The sequence below is a fragment of the Borostomias antarcticus genome, assembly GCF_949987555.1.
Source record: "Borostomias antarcticus genome assembly, chromosome: 1".
In the NCBI taxonomy this organism is placed as follows: Eukaryota; Metazoa; Chordata; class Actinopteri; order Stomiiformes; family Stomiidae; genus Borostomias; species Borostomias antarcticus.
The window spans coordinates 11,414,362-11,437,179 of NC_140234.1; the positions used below are offsets into that span (position 1 = coordinate 11,414,362).

Genomic DNA, 22,818 nt, shown 5'->3' on the forward strand with positions numbered 1-22,818 from the left:
GGATATTGTAACTTATTTTGAATGTAATGATACAAATATGTGTTCTATGTTTAATCTCTTTATTCTACTTGGAAAATGTAATATACACAAAGCTAAATTCTCTAACTCTGTACCCTCCTTTAAATTGTTTCTCATAGAAATGTATTATTACTTTGAGTCTCTTAAATGTATATCAAACCAAAAATGTAGGTCAACTGTTGATATATATTCAGAATTATTTTTGTAATGTAAGCTGCCACTGAAGTATGTAAAAACGTTTTTTTTCTTTTCCTGTTTTATTTTTTGAATGTAGTCTGTTTTGTATGATTACTCTTTTATGTTTGTGAACTGGGTGACTAAATGTTTGTACATTTATATTCTTAAAAAAAAGAGTAATGTCAAAACCTCCTTTTATATGGCAGAGATGTTCTGTCTATGATTCAATGTCACAATATGACATTAGTCATATGAAGTAGGAAATGTTCTATTAATACATCCATGGAAATATATTTGACAAAATTAGCGTTTTTCTCCCTCGTCTCATTTGATTGGTCTTCCCATTTTGACTCCGCCCCCAGTCATCCAAGCCACTTCCGCTTTTAAACATGGCGACCTGCATGGGCACCGTGGTTGTCAGACTCGGCACAGCATTGAATGTATTAAAGCCGGTATCTAGACAGTATGCAAGAAGACAATGTACGAGACTATTCTCCCCACGTTGCTTGTCTCATTACGCCCGCAGTAGTCTGTACGAGCACGTCAGCGAGGGCTACAGCGACAAGCCGGAGCTGGACATGCGACTGGTGTGCGAGGAGACGGACAAAGTCATAGCTAATGTTGAGACTCGGAAGGGGGACTTGCGTGGAGCAGATGTCAAAGACATTGTAAGTTATCCTCTGTACTGGATCATGCAAAAAAGGCAAACAGTTGCTGAATTGCATGTGATGTCATCGTATATGCTCTGAAAAGGCGACATTAACGTTACAAAAGAAAAAAGTGACAGTAGCGTCCTCCTCCCTCCTAAGCACTTATTGTATTGTGCACTGTACTTTAGATTGTGATTCTTGCACTTTGCCTTCAGCACTAGATTATGCTCTTAGTCACTTGTTTTAGAAAGAAGATGCACTTGTGAGTTCTGGCAAGTAGTAGTACATTGGCTCTTCCTACGTTAAATGCAATTATTGTTAGTCGCTTTGGGTAAAAGCGTCTGCTAAATGACTGTAATATAATGTAAAGTACCGAAAATAAAAATGCAAGCCCCCAGCCCTATATTGAAAAGCTGAATGGCCTCCGCATTTAATGTGCCAGCGGTCTAAATGGCCGACAATCTAAACTAACTTAGGCTATTACAAATAATTGATATGCCGAACAATAGTGTGGTGACGATGATAAAGATTGTTTGAATGTGAGAGAATGCATGTTGGCGGAATTAAGAAGTAAGCTCTAGGTCACCAAAGATAAACAGGGGGACACACTTGAGACTAGTAAACAAGTTGTGGAGTAACACTTTGTCATGGCTACAACAGAACGACTGGGCTTTTCTAGTGTTCAAATAGAAGTTGCTGTTCTTTTGACTGCGCCCTCTGGGACCCATTCAGAACGAGTCCCGCCAGTTGAGAAACACTGATTTGCATGCAGCTGCAATCACTCTACTTGTGTGGGTGTGTGGCTCACAATAATTTCTGAGTTCCTGGTGACTGTGTGTGTGTGTGTGTGTGTGTGTGTGTGTGTGTTGCAGGTGCTTGTGTGGCAGCAGCTCCAGCAGGTGAGGAAGGACATTTCACAGCTGGAGGAGCAGAAGAAGCAGATCAGCAGTAGAGTTCGAGCCCTTGTGGTCAGTCTACTTATGAAGATTACATCCTCACCTTTTCACCTGTCGATCAGCACATCTTTGTTTACATTAAGGAGGTGTTTGTTCAACCATCTTTTTTTTTATCTTCACAGGACCAGAATGACAAGAAAGCCTTAGCCAATGTAAGTGTTGGCTTATCTTTATGTAGGCCATATCGCTACTGTCACTCAACTATAACATTAAAGGTACCCAATGTAGTTTTTGACCACTAGTATGCGCTCTCGAGCAAATTTGAGAAGGTGGTCCCCGAAAATCGTGTACTACGTCATTGCGTCAATACACGGAGCACATAATAGTGATGTTACACACATCTTTGTTGTTTTCAAAACATTAGCGAAATATCATTTTGCGAAGAAATTACAAGGTAGGAAAGACATTCAAGTGATTCAACATGTTTATTAGACTACAAGGAACCATATGATCGAGGAATTTCGAAAATAAACAAAGAACTGATTGTTTTGATTCACGTTTCGTTGGGTACCTTTAAATGTAGTAGCCCAAGACTAAGTACTGTCGTCTGTTTGTGTCTCAGCTGCCAGAGTACAAGCAGGTGAGAGAGGAGGGTAGAGTTATCCGCAGCAGACTGGGCGAGCTGTACCCCAGAGAGAATGAGCTGGAGCAGCAGCATTACTCACAAGCCCTCAGGCTGCCCAACACCACACACCCCAACGTGGTGAGGATGCACACCGCACACACACACACACACACACACACACCACACACACACACACACACACACACACACACACACACACACACACATACACCTTCCATGGTCATGCTCTCAGGTGTCACTGCGTGGCTCGCCAGTAGAGCTTCCACCCTCACTTTGCCCACACTGGGTCGAACTCGGGTCCTCTGACATGTGACCACGTCACATTAACGCTGCTACCAGCTGCACCGCCGAAAAGCTAGCGATTTGAAGTTGCGGATGAGCAGTATTTATAATGAAGAATGAGTTTAACCAATTCAGTTCAATTACTGTACACTAACAGGCAGACCCAAACAATATCCTAACAATTTTTACATTTTTATATTGTAACTAGGGCTGTCAATCGATGAAAAATTTAATCAAGTTAATCACAATAATAGACTATTATCTATCATGATTAATCACAAGTTTAAAATACTAATATTTGCTTTTATTTTGACGGGAGATTAAACAAATGGCTTACATGGCATTAGAATAAAGAAATGCATGACAAAATGGTGGTTAAGTAGCCTGACATTCACATTCAGGGAATGGAGCCAGACTAAGTGGAGGAATCAAGAGTTGTTTTTCTACTCAACGTGTCATCACTGCTCTATGTGCGCACAACTCTTTATCTAAACGTCCCTCTTATCAGCGTTTCACACGCAGCAATTCATCCAGGTAAACTGGGATTACAGAATTACCGGAGGAAATTAGGATCATATTTGGTAATACGATTGATTTGCATTAATTATTTTTAACGCGTTAGTTTCCAGATTAATCTCACGTGTTAATGCGTTAATGTTGACAGCCCTAATTTGAACTAGTTTAACTCTTCAGATGGTGTAGTTATTTAGATAGTTTGGAACTTTTAACTCTTTTTTTAATTAAATTTTTGGAACGTTTAATTCTCACCTCCCTTTCAGCCTATCGGAGACGAGAGCCAAGCAAGAGTGATGGAGCTGGTTGGACAGAAACCAGGTGGGAGGAGTCTTATAGCTGTGTTATAAAGAATGTGACGTGTGAGTGGGCGGCTATATAGCTCAGGAGGTAGAGCGGGTCGTCCAGTGATCGTAGGGTCGGCGGTTCAAATCCCGGCTCCTCCTGACGACATGTCGAAGTGTCCTTGGGCAAACGCTGAATGCCAAATTGCTCCCAATGAGCAGGCTAGCACCTTGCATGGCAGCCCTTCATTGTAAAGCGCTTTGGATAAAAGCGTTATATAAGTGCAGTCCATTTACCATTTATTTCTCACTATGTAGCTAATGTAACTCCAGTGCATTTGGTTTCTTGTGGTGTTTCCTCAGTGTTTGACTTCAAACCCAGAGGGCACCTGGACCTGGGGGAGCAGCTGGGGCTCATCAGACAGAGGTGAGGGTGACCGTGGTCCACTTCCTCCTGGCCAGTTTACCCTGACACACTCTGGCCTCTCCTCTCCTCTCCTCTCCTCTCCTCTCCTCTCCTCTCCTCTCCTCTCCTCTCCTCTCCTCTCCTCTCCTCTCCTCTCCTCTCCTCTCCTCTCCTCTCCTCTCCTCTCCTCTCCTCTCCTCTCCTCTCCTCTCCCTCTCTGTTCTACTCTGTCACAGCTTCTCTTCTCATCTACTCTCTTTGTCGCCTCATGTCTCTCTCATTCTCTCTCTCTCTTTGTCTCTCCCTCTATCCCCCTCTCTCTCTCCCCCTGTCTGTCTCTGTCTCTCTCTCATGCCTTCTCTCCAGCCTGTCTTCCAGCAGGTGCTGACTAGCCGGTGTTGTCCTGAGGTGTTGTCCTGAGGTTTTGCTGTAAAGGAAAAACCTTACTTGCTTTAGTTTAGATTTCAAAGAACACGCTGAGTGGTCGGTCAAGCTGGTTTTAAACAAAGACAATAGTTTTATTCTGTTACGATTCTGCAGAGTCGGACTCTAGCACAGGAAGCGAATCCGGGCAGAGTGAGTCAGATGTGGACGAGGTCGATAGGTTATACAGTGAAAAAGGAAGTGACATAGTTTCAGGATGAAGAGGACAGGGAAGTGATGTCACACAGGAAGACTTTGTAGTTTTAACAGACTGATCTATGAGAACGAACTACAAAGTTAGAACAACAGTCAAGTAGGAAAACAGAACACTTTGGTGAGACTTGAATTTCATTCACAGTGCCAGGCAGTCTAACTCAGTGGCTGATGAATATTGGATGAGATCAGTCTTTGTTTGTAAATGATACCTCCATGCCGAGCTGGTAACCAGGGTGGGTAGATAAATAGAAAGTTTATTTAGCCATGTGCAACAAGTACATTGGAATTATTTTAATCGCTTGTCCTTCCAGTATCTTATCAGTGCTAATCAGTTTCTCATTCCAGTCCCAGGTACTCAGCTAGACATTCAAAGGTTCCCAAACTGGCAATTTGCTATACTATCCATTGTCTAGCAGTCTATCAGTATCATCACCATCTACTAATCCCATCCAATCATGGATGACTGTGTCTGTGTCCATGATGTAGGCAGTGCAATGAAATAATGTTCAAGAATACAGTTGTGTTCAGATGAAACCTCTTTTGTCTCTCAGGATTCCTCTGGAACATCTGTAATATTTTCATTCACAGTTTTGTTGAGATTTTCATTGAGCTTTACTCAATGTTCTTGTATTCTCTGTCCACCTCCCTTTGTAGTGTGACATACTGTATTCTTTGATGGTTAGGAAATTGCCTCCCCCCGAAGTTCTTTTCATTTGGTTTGCTCCTGTAGGCGCCTTGCTCATGTCTCAGGCCACAGGTCGTACTATCTGACTGGAGTAGGGGCCAGACTCCAGATCGCGCTACAGAACTATGCCCTGGACACACTACAGAGACGGGTGAGACGTGTTTTGTGCGCCCACGTGTGTGTGTGTCCCTGTGTGTCTGTGTGGGAGTGTTTTTGAGTCAAAGTTTGTAATACAGTTGACCTGGTCCTCTTCCTCAGGGCTTCACTCCCATGGTGGTCCCAGACATGCTGAAGGGGGCGGTGTTTGTGAGTACCACCCTCTGTCCTCCATGTGCACAAGACACTAAAGCTTTCATAGCTTCTCTCGCCTCGCAAAGCACTGGATACTCGCTCAGCCAAGCTGCGCACACCTGTAGTCGCACCTGTAGTCGTACCTGTAGTCGCACCTGTAGTCGTGTGTGTGTGTGTGTGTGTGTGTGTGTGTGTGTGTGTGTGTGTGTGTGTGTGTGTGTGTGTGTGTGTGTGTGTGTGTGTGTGTGTGTGTGTGTGGCACACATGTATGGGGGCTGTACTTAGGGTTTATTTTTTAAGGGTCTGGGGAGGTTGGGATGTGGGTATAGGGATGAGTGAAATGTTTGCTACATAACTTTTTTGTATTCCTTCTATGTATGTAACTCTCCTACTGTGTACTATGGAAATTAGCTGTTTAGCTATCACCTTGTACAGTGCATCTCTCCCTATTATAGGGTAAATGTCTACTGTACCTTGTCCCTGTCTTAAAAATAAATAAAATCAATCAATCACTAGCTTCAACTACACAATATAGTAGGATAGTGACTCAAAATGGCTGTTCTGTTGTCTTTCAGCAAATCCAGCAATCCTTTCTTTCTCCTCTCCCCATCTGTCCTCCTCCCTCCAGGAGGGGTGTGGGATGCAGCCCCACGCCCACAAGTCTCAGGTGTACTCTCTGGACCCCGCCCGCTTCCCGGACCTCAACCTGGCTGGCACTGGCGAGGTGGGCGTGGCAGGTGAGGGGGGGGGGCGGAGCTCTACCTGCACATACTTGACCGATTTGTTCTTTTTGAAATTAGAGGACATGAAAACTAAAACCGTTCTTCGATGTTATGTCATGTTTAATGTGTCATTTCTGAGTGGTGAAATAGAAATGGTTGAAATGGTGTCTCTCTCTCTCTCTCTCTCTCTCTCTCTCGGCCTCTCTCTCTCCCTCTCCCTCTCCCTCTCTTCCTCCTCCAGGCTACTTCATGGACCATGCTGTGAACTGGAAGGACCTTCCTGTCAGGTGACCAGCCACTTCCTGTTTGGGGATGCTGGGGTTTCCCTGGAGGCCTCGTTCTCATGGCTGTAGATGTAACGTTGTGTTGCTGTGCTGGTGTGTGTGTACGGGAGGCCTCGTTCTCATGGCTGTAGATGTAACGTTGTGTTGCTGTGCTGGTGTGTGTGTACGGGAGGCCTCGTTCTCATGGCTGTAGATGTAACGTTGTGTTGCTGTGCTGGTTTGTGTGTACGGGAGGCCTCGTTCTCATGGCTGTAGATGTGACGTTGTGCTGCTGTGCTGGTGTGTGTGTACGGCAGGTCTGTAGATGTAACGTTGGGTTGCTGTGCTGGTGTGTGTGTACGGCAGGTCAGCGTGCAGCAGCACATGCTACAGGGCAGAGACAGACACGGGCAGAGAGACATGGGGCCTCTACAGGGTACACCACTTCAACAAGGTAACGCCACACACACACACACACACACACACACACACACATACATACCTAAACACACACATACAGAAGCATATGACATGAATCTCACAACCTTATATGGTGTGTATGTGTGTGTGTATATGTGTGTATGTGTATGTGTATGTGTATGTGTGTGTGTGTGTGTGTGCGTGCGTGCGTGTGTGTGTGTGTGCGCGTTCTACCAGGTGGAGATGTTTGGAGTGACTGCAGATGAGACGGGAGAGGAGAGTTCTCAACTCCTGGAGGAGTTCCTGTGTCTTCAGAAGGAGATCTTCTCCTCTCTAGACCTCCACTACAGGTCTGTGTTCTCATCCATCCATCTATCACTTCATCCATCCATCACACCATTCATCCCTCTCTTTATTCATCCATCCACCCATCACTCCATCACTCCATCTATCTATCACTTGATGAGTCCATCTGTTCATTCATCCAGCCATCCATCCATCCATCCCTCCATCCCTCCATCCCACCCTCCATCCATTATATTAGCCCACCACTAATAACAGTGCAGTCGTCTCAGTAGCACAGCAGATACACAGATGTGTTGTGTGTTTATACATGTGTGTGTTGTGTGTTTATACATGTGTGTGTTGTGTGTTTATACATGTGTGTGTTGTGTGTTTATACATGTGTGTGTGTTGTGTGTTTATACATGAGTGTGTTGTGTGTTTATACATGTGTGTGTTGTGTGTTTATACATGTGTGTGTTGTGTGTTTATACATGTGTGTGTTGTGTGTTTATACATGTGTGTTGTGTGTTTATACATGTGTGTGTTGTGTGTTTATACATGTGTGTGTGTTGTGTGTTTATACATGTGTGCGTTGTGTGTTTATACATGTGTGCGTTGTGTGTTTATACATGTGTGTTGTGTGTTTATACATGTGTGTGTTGTGTGTTTATACATGTGTGTGTGTTGTGTGTTTATACATGTGTGCGTTGTGTGTTTATACATGTGTGCGTTGTGTGTTTATACATGTGTGCGTTGTGTGTTTATACATGTGTGTGTTGTGTGTTTATACATGTGTGGGTTGTGTGTTTATACATGTGTGTGTTGTGTGTTTATACATGTGTGTGTTGTGTGTTTATACGTGTGTGTGTTGTGTGTTTATGCTCCCAGGGTGCTGGACATGCCCACACAGGAACTGGGTCCCCCGGCCCACAGGAAGTATGACATCGAGGCGTGGATGCCTGGGAGGGACAGCTACGGGGAGGTGAGACGGATGACACATACAGTGACCAGAAACGCTCGCTCACTGCTGGGCTCCAGTAATAAGATTGATTGCGCCGAGCGAGCGTTTTTTTGTAAATGGGTTGATTGACTGATTGATTGATTGATTGTTTGTTCCTGGGCACAGTCTGGTCCACCTTCGGCTCTGCACCGGCCCTAATCGGCAAGCGGATGTGCGTGTTCATCTCATGCGTGTTTATCGTGCGTGCTCTGTCACACACGCACACACGCACGCACACACACACCTGACCAGCCCAGTATCCAGGTGTGACGTCTCTGTGCGTCTCTGTCCGTCAGATCTCCAGCGCTTCCAACTGTACCGACTACCAGAGCCGACGCCTCAACATCCTCTATGAGACGCAGGATCAGAAGCTGCACTACGCCCATACGGTGAGAGAAGGCCAGTGTGTGTGTGAGTGTGTGAGTGTGTGTGTGTGTGTGTGGTTCTGACCACCATGATCTGCGTCCAGGTGAACGCTACCGCGTGTGCCATCCCCCGAACCATCATCGCCATCCTGGAGACTCACCAGACCAAGGTAGGACACACACACACACACACACACACAGCATTCTGATGTCTCTTGTCACCTCTCACCTCAGTCATTTCTCTCTCTGTCTCTCTCTATCTCTCTCTATCTCTCTATCTCTACCTCTCTCCCCGTCTGTCAGAATCAAAATCACTTTTATTCACCAAAGTAGAGTACATGCGCTACATGCGACCTGCATCACAGGCAGAGGTCTGTGCTCTCCGAGTGCCCTTCTAGCTGAGTGTGTACTTGGTCGAGTGTGTACTTGGTCGAGTGTGTACTTGGTCGAGTGTGTACTTGGTTGAGTGTGTTCTTGACCTCGAGGTACACGTCTCTTGTCACCACCCCTGTAAGCTACGTCTCTGTCCTTAGCGACCGTAGCTCCTTGGTAAACCACGCCTCCGTCTCTCTCTCTCTCTCTCTCAGGAGGGGACGGTGGGTGTCCCCGGAGCCCTGCAGCCCTACCTGGGCATGGAGCTGATTGAGAAGCCTCGGTCCACTCCGCTGCGCTACATCGGGCCGAACCAGCCCAGCCGGCCCGTCCGACCGGCCCCAAGATGAGATGACGCAGGTCCGGCGCAGATGCGCAATCAAGATCTACTACAATACAAAACATTGTTCGACTGAAGAAGCCCTCGGCTTCAAGGTGTTTACTGTCCCTCGCTGTAGCTCAGAGCCGGCTACTGTAAATATATTTAAATCATATTGTGTGATTAGCTACTGTACATTAAGTCATCATAATGTTGAACTGAGTACCCCCCCCCCCCCCTCCCCCTGGCAAATGGTAATAAAATAAAACTAAACAGGTCCCTGTCCGCAATGCTAGTTAATATACGTATGACCCCTTTTATACCCTGAGGTGATGTTGTCCATTATTGATGATGTATAATTTACGAGCTAGTGGCACATACAGTAATGGGTACACGCTCGTCATCCAAGTAGCTACACACACACACACACCATATGTGACTGCATGGATGCTCATGTGTATCCTAGACTAACATCCCGACGATATTCTCAGATATTGAGATGGGGGGATTAGCAGATTAATTGCCATATTATTGTGACCAATTGTATCCACCGCGCCTGATCCCGTGTCCACGGGAGAGCGCTTCCTGACGCCTCGACGGGCCGACCATAATCAACCCTGATCCGACCTGACGGGCCGATCATAATCAACCCTGATCCGACCTGCCCCGCGTCCACCTGACTCCCTCACAGCAGCTCGCACGCTTCTCAGCTCCACCTCGCGGGTTCTCTGTCGCCGCAGGACCCGGGCCGTTATCTCAAGGTTATACCATGGTTATACCCAGCAGGGCTCCATCATACGATCTTATGGGAATGTTAATTTTCTCGGTGTTGGTGTGGACCTTCGTTGAGGGTAAGTAGGTCTATGACAAATGAAATGAGAATGTCGAACTGTGGATCAGGGTAGCGCATTTGATTCGTGAGGAAAGACGGCAATTTCTTTTTTTAATCCAGTATCCTATGCGCATTATTTAATTCTGATCATGGACGTCTCCGTGTTTGCTATGGTAGTGGCAGTAAATCAGAAAAACCATGTAGGCTAAATCAATGCTACAAATGTCGTACGCCTTTAAGATGTAGACCGACTAATTGATGACATAATTCGCTAAGCAGGTAGCCTAGATAAACCTCAGTCCCTATAATTGCACAGATCTCCAGCACGTTGTTCCCCCGGTTGCATTTTATATTAAGCAATGTGAATGTAGGACAGGAAATCTACCGCAGCATAAATAAACACGCACACTCAACCTAATACTAACGGCGGTTCGGTAGCTTAACTGCGTCGGTGATGGAAACTGCGCATGTGCGTTTAATGAAAACATATAGCTACCAGCTATTCCTAAGGTCTGTGCTGTGAATAACGATCATTGAACGCTTAGTAATAATTGATATAAATACATTATTAATCAGTAATGTTTGTGGGGACTCCATATTCGTTTTTTTTTGTATGTGACATGGTTATATATTTTAAATAATTTATATGATTCGTCTGAAATGGCCTATAATTGATCTCCACAATGACTAAGTATAAGATACAGCAGCACGTTTTGAATGTAACATTTCCTTGAGCAAGCCTCTGGCCAGGTGCGCACGTGTAGGCTACAGAGGGACCGCCAAGCCAATAACCAGCTTTAATTAAGACCATCAGTGTGTCCCAGTTTAAAGAGAGAAAACACACACACACACACTTCCTGCAAGGTTCACGTACTTCATATGACCTCAGAATCAATACATCGGCCGATGTGTAGGCTATATATTTTTCTATAACACTAAGTGGTTCATTCCGCAAAGCAGAGAGTAATGTTGAGAGGAATCAGTCGAGTTGACAATTGATCTCTTTGCCCCCGGGACAGAGTCTGTCAGATATAAGGGGATTTAAAAAGAATGATGTGTAGCTTCAAAAAGAATGTCCTGAAAAAGCATTGTGTTCAAAACATTCAAAGCTGACCTCTTAATGCATGTGTGTGTAGCCTATTTAAAACAGAGTACTTCTAGAGTATAGTAGTATAGTAGAGGGAGAGAGTATAGTAGTATAGTAGAGGGAGAGAGTATAGTAGTATAGTAGAGGGAGAGAGTATAGTAGTATAGTAGAGGGAGAGAGTGGGGTCTGAGAGTAGAGTATAGTAGTATAGTAGAGGGAGAGAGTATAGTAGTATAGTAGAGGGAGAGAGTATAGTAGTATAGTAGAGGGAGAGAGTATAGTAGTATAGTAGAGGGAGAGAGTGGGGTCTGAGAGTAGAGTATAGTAGTATAGTAGAGGGAGAGAGTATAGTAGTATAGTAGAGGGAGAGAGTATAGTAGTATAGTAGAGGGAGAGAGTATAGTAGTATAGTAGAGGGAGAGAGTATAGTAGTATAGTAGAGGGAGAGAGTATAGTAGTATAGTAGAGGGAGAGAGTAGAGTAGTATAGTAGAGGGAGAGAGTAGAGTAGTATAGTAGAGGGAGAGAGTATAGTAGTATAGTAGAGGGAGAGAGTAGAGTAGTATAGTAGAGGGAGAGAGTATAGTAGTATAGTAGAGGGAGAGAGTATAGTAGTATAGTAGAGGGAGAGAGTATAGTAGTATAGTAGAGGGAGAGAGTAGAGTAGTATAGTAGAGGGAGAGAGTGGGGTCTGAGAGTAGAGTATAGTAGTATAGTAGAGGGAGAGAGTATAGTAGTATAGTAGAGGGAGAGAGTGGGGTCTGAGAGTAGAGTATAGTAGTATAGTAGAGGGAGAGAGTATAGTAGTATAGTAGAGGGAGAGAGTGGGGTCTGAGAGTAGAGTATAGTAGTATAGTAGAGGGAGAGAGTGGGGTCTGAGAGCCTGATTTAGCTCCCAAATGAGAGAATCCCTCTCTCACCAGAGAGGGAGGGAGAGAGAGAGAGAGAGAGAGAGAGGAGGGGAGAAAGAGAGAGAGAGAGGAGGGGAGTGAGGAGAAAGAGAGAGAGAGAGAGGAGGGGAGTGAGGAGAAAGAGAGAGAGAGAGAGTTGTCTAAGCTTCTTCCCTGTGTTGCCAGTCTAGGACAGTTGTCATCTTATTGAGGACATGGAGAGATGGAAGGATAGATCCACACAAATAATCAATAATCAGATCATCAATCAATGTAATAGCTTTAACCTGTGAGTGACCCCCACCCTACCCCTGACCCCTGCCTCTACCTGGACCCAGGCACACTCACACACACACTGACATACACCAGTCCTGGGCTCAGATCCCCTTCCCCTCACCCTAACCCGGGTCCGTATCCTTTTCCTACCCCTGACCCCTGCCTCTATCTGGGCCCAGGCACATTTATGCACACACAGACATACACCAATGTTTGCCATGTCTCTCCTATGATGTTATTAGCCTCTCTTACTCTGAAAATGTAATTTAATGTTATTTATTGCTCTATAAATGTTCTTAGCCGGTAGACAAACATACTCCAGGAGCTTGCTCGATCGCCTTGTTGAGAGGGGTCAGGGGAGAATTTTTACAGCTCACTTATCTGGCCCTCGGGTGATTACTGTTTTTTTGCTTCCCTCTGGAATATGTAGGGGTGGGTCGTATTCCCACCTCCCTTGTTCTCTGTAAAGCGCATTGTGTTGCCTCTGGGTATGAAATGCGCTATATAAATAAAGCTTTGATTGATTGATTGATTGATTGAGTGAAAAACGTGATGAGATGAAGAGGAGGATCATTGTGTTACTGTGTATCTGGAGAAGACCAGAATAACTTCTCTCTGTCCCTGTTCATGACCCCGTCTCTTCTCTCTCTCTCCTCTCTTCTCTCTCTCCTTCTCTCTCTCTCCTCTCTCTCTCTCTCTCTCTCTCCTTCTCTCTCTCTCCTCTCTCTCTCTCTCTCTCTATCTCTCCTTCTCTCTCTCTCTCTCCTCTCTCTCCTCTCTCCTCTCTCTCTCTCTCTCTCTCCTTCTTTCTCTCTCCTCTCTCTCTCCTTCTCTCTCTCTCTCCTTCTCTCTCTCCTTCTCTCTCTCCTTCTCTCTCTCCTCTCTCTCTCCTTCTCTCTCTCTCCTTCTTTCTCTCTCTCCTTCTCTCTCTCTCCTTCTCTCTCTTTCTCTCTCCTTCTCTCTCTCTCCTTCTCTCTCTTTCTCTCTCCTTCTCTCTCTTTCTCTCTCCTCTCTCTCTCCTTCTCTCTCTCTCTCTCTCTCCTTCTCTCTCTCCTCTCTCTCTCCTTCTCTCTCTCTCCTTCTTTCTCTCTCCTCTCTCTTTCTCCTTCTCTCTCTCTCTCTCCTTCTCTCTCTTTCTCTCTCCTTCTCTCTCTCTCCTTCTCTCTCTTTCTCTCTCCTTCTCTCTCTTTCTCTCTCCTCTCTCTCTCCTTCTCTCTCTCTCTCCTCTCTCTCTCTGCTCTCTCTCTCCTCTCTCTCTTCTCTCTCTCCTCTCTCTTTCTCCTTCTCTCTCTCTCTCTCCTTCTCTCTCTTTCTCTCTCCTTCTCTCTCTCTCCTTCTCTCTCTCTCCTCTCTCTTTCTCTCCTCTCTCTCTCCTCTCTCTCTCTCTCCTTCTTTCTCTCTCCTCTCTCTCTCCTTCTCTCTCTCTCTCTCTCTCTCTCTCTCTCTCCTCTCTCTCTCTCTCTCTCTCTCTCTCTCTCTCATTCTGTTCCTAGTGGGGTCTCTACCTGTGTCCTCATCTCCACCCGATGTCAAGGTCAGCAGCAAAACACGATTGCTTACTCATTAGTCTCAGTGTTTTTTCAGAGTGATTCACTGCTCATGAATGTGTGTCCCTGTGCATGTGTGTGCATGTGTGTGTATTGTATGTGTGTGTGTGTGTATCCAGGTCTCTGACTGTATCCAGGACTCTCTAGGCAGTAATCCAGGTGTGCCACACCCTGACTGTGCCGGGCGGCTACCAGGTGATCAGCTGCTCTATTAGTCTCACATAAACAACCTTTGTTTTCCAGCACTCTCACGCCGTGTTGTTTACATGTGCTGTTGTTTTTGGCACAGCATAACATATGATCTCTTTGGATGATGTGTTTCATGTTTTTGTGTTACTGTAAATGCTGTATACAAGGATATGAGGATGTAATATTTACAGTATGTCCTGCATTGTTGTTGTTGTTGTTGTTGTTGTTGTGTAGATGCAGGTCAGAGACACCAGGGTCTGCTGAAGGAGCTTCAGGAGTTGGCAGAGGAAGGTCAGCGTGTCCTCATGTCCTGACCTGCTGTACTAATCAATCAATTAATTGATTATTATTATTATTAATAATAATAATAATAATAAACTTTATTTGTATAGCACCTTTAATACAAATAAATGCAGCTCAAAGTGCTTTACAACAGAGAGTGTGCATGATGAAAATAAGATGGAAGATAAAACACAATAAAAGATAAAGAGAATAATCTTTTTTTAAGAATCAAGTGAAATACAGTGTAAAAAATGTCAATTTAATCAAATGTTTACTGGCGATAGACATTAAGAAAGAAAAGTGCAGTAGGCTAAGTGCAAAAGGAGCTAGTTAAAAGTGAAGAGACCTGTTTCATATTATTCAGTGATATCTATAGGTGTTGTGTTCCATAGCTTTGGGCCATAATTGACAAGATAATTGACAACAAATTAAAAACGTATCTCTTCACTTTAGCCTTTAACTAGCTCCTTTAGCACTTGCTTGCTACTGCACTTCTGTTTAATATATACCTGTTTGGTATATCTGCTTTCAGTGATGGGAGAAATCAATAGTAGGAGTTCTTGCATGGAAAGACTAACTATTATTATTAATAATAATAATAATAATACATTGTATTTATAAGGCGCCTTTCAGGTCACTCAAGGTCACCCTACAGGATAGAAAAGACAATAAAATAGACAAAAAATACAAAACATCAACAATCACAGTGAATTAATTATTAATTAATTAATAATAATAATTATATATATTTATATATTATAATTATATATGACAAGTATAATTATTATTATTATAATTATTATTACTATTATTAATAATAATAATAATATCAACAATTATATTGATATTAATGTTAATATTAATACAATATTATTAATAATAATAATATAACGTGTTAACCTTATTAGTATGGAATAGGTGGACCTATTTACATACATACTGAATCATCACCATCTTGTATTTGACTCTTTCAGAAAGAGACAAAGAGAAGGAACACGAAAGAGAGAAAAAGCAGTATGAGTTGAACTGGGCGGAGGAGGAGGAGGAGGACAGAGAGCAGGAGTCAGAGGAGAAAGAAATGACGAAGGACGAGAAGAAGACAGAGGGAGAAGGAGGAGCAGCGGGAGGGGAGGAGGAGGAGAGGACGAGGGAGCAGATGATTGAGGAGCCCCGGCTGGAGGGGAGCAGGGGGGGGTACGGGGAGGAGAGCGCCACGGAGCTGGAGGAGCTCCTCGCCGAGGAGATCCGGAAGAGAGGCGAGGAGAAGCGAGACGACGGGGAGCTGGAGGAGCTGCTGAGGGAGCTGAAGAGGAGGAGGTACGAGTGGGCGCGGGAGAGGGCGCAGCGGGGGGAGCCCGTCCCGGCGGGGGAGAGGGGAGCGGAGGACGAAGAGAAGGAGAAAAGGGAGGGGGAGAGGAAGAGGGGCGAGGAGAGGAAGAGGAACGAGGTGGAGCTGCTGGTGGAGAAGGAGAAGGTGGAGAAGGAGCTGAGGGAGTTGCTGGCCGGGCGGGGCGGCGCCGAGACCGGTGAGAAGGAGAGGGAGAGGGAGGAGAAAGAGGAGGAGCTGAGGGAGCTACTCGGGAAGGTGAAACGAGTGCAGGAGGAGGAGGAGGAGGAGGAGAAGAAGAGGGAGAATGAGGCCGGTGAGGGGAAGAAGACCGAGGATGACGACAACGATGGAGAGAGCAGGAAAGAGGCGGAGAAGAAGGAGGAGGAGAAGAAGAGGGAGAATGAGGCCGGCGAGGGGAAGAAGACCGAGGATGCCGACAACGATGGAGAGAGCAGGAAAGAAGTGGAGAAGAAGGAGGAGGAGAAGAGCCAGAGGAAAGAGGGGGGAGAAGTGAGGGAACCCCAGCAGAAGAGAGTGATGGAGAAAGCCAGTGACGAAGCCACCCGTCAGTTTGAGAGGGAGAGGGACAGGGATGGCGAGGAGGCCGACGACGAAGACGATGATGAAGAAGAAGATGATGATGAAGGTACCGATGGGGATGAGAGGGAGGAGGAGGAGGAACATGCTGTGGAAGACGAGGGACAGGTAAGATGCACATACAAGACCCACATACAACGTGACTGAAATGAGGTGAATTGTCGTGTGTGTCGTGTGTGTGTGTGTGTGTGTGTGTGTGTGTGTGTGTGTTCTGTCTGAACAGCTGTGTGTTTCTACAGGAGCTTCTAGAGATCGAAGCAGAGCTGAGGAAAGTGGCGGCAGAGCTACGGGAGCTACGCAGAGGATAAGACACACACACACACACACATTCACACACACACACACACACATTCACACACACACACACACACACACATTTACACACACACACACACACACACATTCACACACACACACACTCACACATTCACACACACACACACACACACACACACATTCACACACACACACACTCACACATTCACACACACACATTCTCACACACACACACACACACACACACACACACACACACACACACACACACACACATACACACACACTCACACATTCACACACACACACTCACACATTCACACACACACTCACACACACGCACACACGCACACGTGCACACACATGCGCACACACACACACACTCACACATGCACACGTGCACACACATGCACACACACGCACACACACGCACACACATACTCACTCACTCTCTCTCACACACACATTCACACACACACACGCGTACACACACACTCACACGCACACGTGCACACACATGCACACACATACACACACACACACACGTACACACACGCACACAATACTCACTCTCTCACACACACACACACACACACACACACACACACACACACACACACACACACACACGGCACAGACACACACACATGCGTCTCTCTCTCTGTTTCATGTCACACACTCCCACAGGCTGAGTGAAGGGATTTACATAATCAGAAAATATCTTTCACAATGCTGTTCACCTTTTATAAAAAACAACTGTATTAAGTCTATAAGATGTGTGTGACGTTGTCCATCTTCAGCTGTGCTATATGTGTTGTGGGGGTCTTTCCACTTCCTACCAATTTGATTCAAAAAACAAAAACAAATGTGAAAACCTGATCGATTGGCAATATAACATGAATGAGAAAATGTATATGATTAATGCAATTATATAAATCTTTATTATAAATATTGCATTGATCCCGCTATAACCAATTATAGCCAATGATGATAGTGATTTTACGTGAGGGAAGAGGTCAGCTTTTCAATATATCTGATGTATATGTATTTTGTGCAATAATGTAACTCAATAGCTGTGCGTAACATGAGGCGGTTATGGGGGCTGTCATTATTGTGAGAAGTGTACCGCTGTCATGTGATCCTCGTGTCTTTACTGTCTGATTTCCTTGACGTGTTTTCATCGTGAGGATTGTGAACTATCTGGCTCACCCACTGTTAATACTAGACTGTTAAGGAAGGACTGTGGTGGAGGGGGGAGAGGGAGGGAGAGGGATGGAGAGAGAGGGAGGGAGGGAGAGGGATGGAGAGAGGGATCTCCAAGGATCCCCAAGGCTTCACAGAGCTTTGCACTCAATTTACCAAGCCCAGCAGGGCTGGAGACGAGGGGATGGAGGGACGACAACTAAGCCATTCACTATCTTCTTATAATGGTGATAATGATAACGACTGTTTTTCTCAAGAGCTAGTTTTCCATATCCATCTTTTTCATAGTAATAATCATTACCTTGCAAATAACAGAATAGCCTCCTACGATGCTTGATACGACATAATTTATCAGGCAACAGCGCCCCCTCGTGTAGGGCTGAGGTAACTGCACAATTACAGGGTTAGTGACTTAAAATTTCAAACTTTTTTGAAACCCATACTACTAGGCTATATGTGATATAATGATGAACGCAATAACCAGCCAAGTACAATATGAACATGTCTGTATTATATACCTTTAATATGTTAATCAAAAATGCTTCAGAATTTCAATATATCACTCTTTTGCTATATAACATAATAGATTTACAACATATAGAAAATATAATTTGAACAGTTAAGTATCTTGAGATTTACTGAAGAATGTATACTTTTCTTAATTTAGGAAATACAAATGTACTCAACCAGTGTATCTAAACCAGCAGAGGGTGGAAGATGAATGTCATAGGCAATGAAACGAGACAAATCAAAAACATTTTATAATTGTACTGGCGAATCACTGTGCTGTATTTTGTGCCTGTGTCTTCTATGCTACCTGTGAACCAATAAACGCACAGTGGACAAAAACACTCACTTCCTCTCCGTTACGTCTGCTTGGTCAGATCTATTTAGCACTGATTGTTTCAAAAAAAAGAAGAGGTTTGTTCAATAGAATATGATTTATGACATTGAGAAGGTATTATCTGATTGATAAGTACTGTTTGCATCTCTATGTTAGTTAACTTTCATAGCCTGCATGTCAGATCTAAAGATAGGTCATCTACCAGCAGACAGTGAGAGGCCGTGTGGTAAACATGATCAGGTGGGGCGTGTTCATCCGCTGTGTTTCTGAATCCTACTTAGTTGGTGAGGGTACCATGAGGTAACGCACCAGGTCAGGGGTCAGGGGTGACTTCAGAGTTCAATGACAGCCAGGTATTGAGTTCAACCATGTAGTGTGTTCAACCAGGGGGTGAGTTCAACCCCGACAAAACATTGCAAAACATTTTGGGTTTTCCAGGTTGAACGACATGTTTTCTCTGTGTTACCCAATCAGCAGAGCTCCAACACACCACTGTGTAGCGTTCGCTACGTTTTGTTGGGGCTGAACTCGCCCCAGGTCTGGTGAGGTCAAAGGGTTGTCTGAGGATTAGAGCGAGCTCAAGAACATGTCGCCTGATGGGCTGATGGAGACGAAGGGGCAGCTGCCTGGAAGGCAGGTTGAGGACGAAGGTCCAGGATGTCTGCCTGGGAGGCTGGTGTACACGTTGGCATGGGGGACGTCTGGAGGGCTGCCTGAGGGGCTGATGGAGTGGTAGGACCGGCGGCCTGGGAGGCAGGTTGATCAGTGGCCTGGGAGGCAGGTTGATCAGTGGCCTGGGAGGCAGGTGGAGGGTGGTTCTGGGAGTCTGCCTGGGAGGCTGTCCTGCTGTCCAACACTGATTCTATATGACTGAGGAGAGTGGAGAAAAATTGGGGGACGCCCTCATAGCCTGGAGGAGAAAGAGACAGAGAGAGTGTGTGAGAAATATAGATAGATAGATAGATAGATAGAGAGAGAGAGAGAGGGAGTGAGAAAGAGTGAGAGATATAGATAGATAGATAGATAGATAGATAGAGAGAGAGAATGAGACTGAAAGAATGTCAAACGGAGAGAGAGACAGAGTGAAAGAGAGAGAGTGAGAGAGATAAATAAATAGATAGATAGATAGATAGATAGAGAAAATTAGACTGAAAGAATGTCAAACGGGGAGAGAGAGAGATAGATAGATAGATAGATAGATAGATAGATAGATAGATAGAGAGTGATATAGATAGATAAAGAGAGAGTAGAAAACAAGAAAAAGTGACAAACAAGAAAGTGAGGGAAATGAGAGACTGTGAGAAACTAACAAGATATGAGATGAGATGTAAGATAAGAGATGAGATAAGAGACATAAGATAAGAGATATAAGAAGAGGTGTAAGATAAGAGCTGTAAGATAAGAGATCTAAGATAAGATATAAGAAGAACATATAAGATAAGAGATATATGATAAGAGATGTAAGATAAGAGATATAAGATAGATGTAAGATAAGAGATAAGATAAGAGCTGTAAGATAAGAGATGTAAGATAAGAGATGTAAGATAAGAGATATAAGATAAGAGATATAAGATAAGAGATATAAGATAAGAGATGTAAGATAAGAGATATAAGAAGAGATGTAAGATAAGAGCTGTAAGATAAGAGCTGTAAGATAAGAGATTAAGATAAGAGATATAAGATAAGAGATGTAAGATGAGAGATATATGATAAGAGACGTAAGATAAGAGATGTAAGATAAGAGATATAAGATAAGAGATATATGATAAGAGATGTAAGATAAGAGATATAAGATAAGAGATGTAAGATAAGAGATGTAAGATAAGAGATATAAGATAAGAGATATAAGATAAGAGATGTAAGATAAGAGATATAAGGTAAGAGATATAAGGTAAGAGATACTGTATGAGATAAGAGACGTAAGATAAGAGACATAAGAAGAGATGTAAGATATGAGATATAAGATAAGAGAGGAGAAGAAGAGGAGGAAGAAAGAGCCAGAAAGTAAGACTGTCGACGTCTCCAGAGACCCGAGAGGCCCTCACCCACCTGGGAAGATGTTGATGTCTATGACAGTCAGGGTGTGTGTGTGTATGTCGAGGATGACGTCCACGCCGAACAGCGCCATGCCCAGCTGTGCCCTCAGCTCCCCCACCAGGGCGGCGATGGCCTCGGCGCTGGGCGGGGGGCACAGGGGGACCTGCTCGTCCAGCTAGGGGCACACATACAGGACGACTTTATGCATCAGTAACGTATCGCAGTAGCACATGGTTACAGGACGTACAGCAATATTAGTATTAGTTATCCCATATCCTCGGAAGTAAGTTGTTTTCCTTTCAGGTGGGGGTTGGCCTCCGCCAGGGCTGCGCTTTGTCACCAATCCTGTTTGTGATTTTCATGGACAGGATATCGAGGCGTAGCCGTGGGGAGGTGGGTTTGTAGTTCGGTGAGCTGGGGATTGCGTCGCTGCTGTTTGCAGATGATGTGGTCCTAATGGCATCATCTGCCTGCGACCTCAAGCACTCTCTGGATAGGTTCACAACTGAGTGTGAAGCGGCTGGGATGAGAATCAACACTTCTAAATCTGAGGCCATGGTTCTCAGCAGGAAACCGGTGGCCTGTCCGCTCCAAGTAAGAAATGATTCCTTACCCCAAGTGTCTGAGAATTCAAGTATCTGGGGGTCTTGTTCACGAGTGAGGGAACCATAGAGAGGGAGTTTGGCCGGAGAATCGGAGCAGCTGGTGCGGTTCTGCAGTCGCTATACCGCACTGTTGAGACGAAAAGAGAGCTGATCCAAAAGGCAAAGCTCTCGATCTACCGGTCTATCTTCGTCCCCACGACCCATCCTTCATGACCATAGGTGAGGACCTAGGGTCATGAAGGATGGGTCATGACCAGAAGAACGAGATCACGGATACAAGCGGCCAAAATGAGTTTTCTCCGGAGGGTGGCTGGGGTCTCCCTGAGAGATCGGGTGAGAAGTTCAGTCATCCGGGAGAGACTCGGAGTAGAGCCGCTGCTCCTTTGTCTCGAAAGGAACCAGTTGAGGTGGTTCGGGCATCTAGTGAGGATGCCTCCTAGGCGCCTCCCTAGGGAGGTGTTCCAGGCGTGTCCAGCTGGGAGGAGGCCGCGGGGTTGACCCAGGACCAGGTGGCGGGACTACATCTCCGCACTGGCCTGTGAGCGGCTAAAGATTCCCCAGGCAGAGCTGGTTGATGCTGCTAGGGAAAGGGATGTCTGGGGCCCCCTGCTGGAGCTGCTGCCTCCGCGACCCGACCCCGGATAAGCGGATGACGATGGATGGTATTATTAACCTAGAATTAACCTAGAATTCAGTGTTGCTAACCAGATAGCAAGCGGATCTGGGCCATATAGAGGCCAGATCTGGCCCTTGTGGCTTAGTTCCGGCCCATATATGGCCCAGAATCATTACACATCCGCTTGCTATCTGGGTATGATGTCAGAAAGGTAAAGCCTATGAAAGACAGGTACCAGAGGATAGGTGTTAAACATGGGTCAGCCTAAAGTGGCCACGATAAAAAGAGTTGAAGATGACTGGTTCATTACTGACCGCAGTGAGGTGGGAGCAGGACTCAGATTTGGACACCTCATGGCTGTTGAAGAAGATGGTCTTCCTGTCTGGTGTCAGGAGAGGAGAGCAGGACAGAGGAGGAAGAGGAGGTGAAGAGGAAAGGAGAGGGGAGGGGGGGTTGTTAGTATCTGTGTGTGTGTGTGTGTGTGCGTGTGTGTGTGCGTGTGTGTGCGTGTGTGTGTGTACGTGAGTGCGTCCACCCTGACTGACCGCAGGGTCCGGAGGGGAAGTTCTTCAGCGACGGCCTCTCCACGGCGAAGTGGGCGTCGCCCACCACGAAGACCTTGTGCAGCACGGCGCCGTGGTTGACGAAGCTCTGGAGGACACAGGGGGGACGGGCGTCCCTCAGCCCCTCCACGCCGAAGACCAGAGACATCTACAGGATGGAGAGAGAGAGAGAGAGAGAGAGAGGGAGAGGGAAAGAGAGAATGAGAGAGAGAGAGAGAGAAGTGACACTAAGCACAGGTGAGCTCCAATAAATGGGGGAGGGCCAGTAACTGACCAACGCTACCCCACATCAGGTGCTCACCTGGTGGGATCGTGACCCGTGGGCCACCCTGGTCTTGCAGACTGAGGAGGAAGGAGGAGGAGGAGAGGGGCGGTGAGACCAGGACAAACACAAGCTAGATTTATACAGACT

At 45.4% G+C, this 22,818-nt stretch overlaps 2 protein-coding genes across 2 annotated transcripts in view; one reads left to right on the plus strand and one right to left on the minus strand.

The window, feature by feature from the left end:
- Positions 1-584: 584 nt before the first annotated feature.
- sars2 (seryl-tRNA synthetase 2, mitochondrial) lies at positions 585-9,357 on the plus strand (the record flags this gene model as incomplete). The annotated part of the gene is made up of 16 exons (XM_084445220.1): positions 585-863; positions 1,718-1,813; positions 1,924-1,953; positions 2,364-2,504; positions 3,449-3,503; positions 3,830-3,893; positions 5,242-5,347; positions 5,455-5,502; positions 6,116-6,224; positions 6,451-6,496; positions 6,839-6,926; positions 7,130-7,242; positions 8,066-8,159; positions 8,474-8,566; positions 8,647-8,712; positions 9,130-9,357. The coding sequence occupies 16 exons, from the start codon at positions 585-587 to the stop codon at positions 9,262-9,264; spliced, it is 1,563 nt and encodes a 520-aa protein (XP_084301346.1). The 3' UTR covers positions 9,265-9,357.
- A 9,806-nt stretch (positions 9,358-19,163) lies between these two features.
- The window catches only part of LOC311308160 (inositol-tetrakisphosphate 1-kinase-like), a gene marked incomplete at both ends in the record, with an annotated part of 7,509 nt that continues 3,854 nt past the window's right edge, over positions 19,164-22,818 (minus strand). Inside the window, 5 exons of the mRNA XM_084437093.1 lie at positions 19,164-19,495; positions 20,635-20,797; positions 22,158-22,225; positions 22,389-22,554; positions 22,708-22,748. Coding sequence (XP_084293219.1) covers positions 19,164-19,495; positions 20,635-20,797; positions 22,158-22,225; positions 22,389-22,554; positions 22,708-22,748 — 770 coding nt within the window. The remainder of the gene's footprint in view (positions 19,496-20,634; positions 20,798-22,157; positions 22,226-22,388; positions 22,555-22,707; positions 22,749-22,818) is intronic.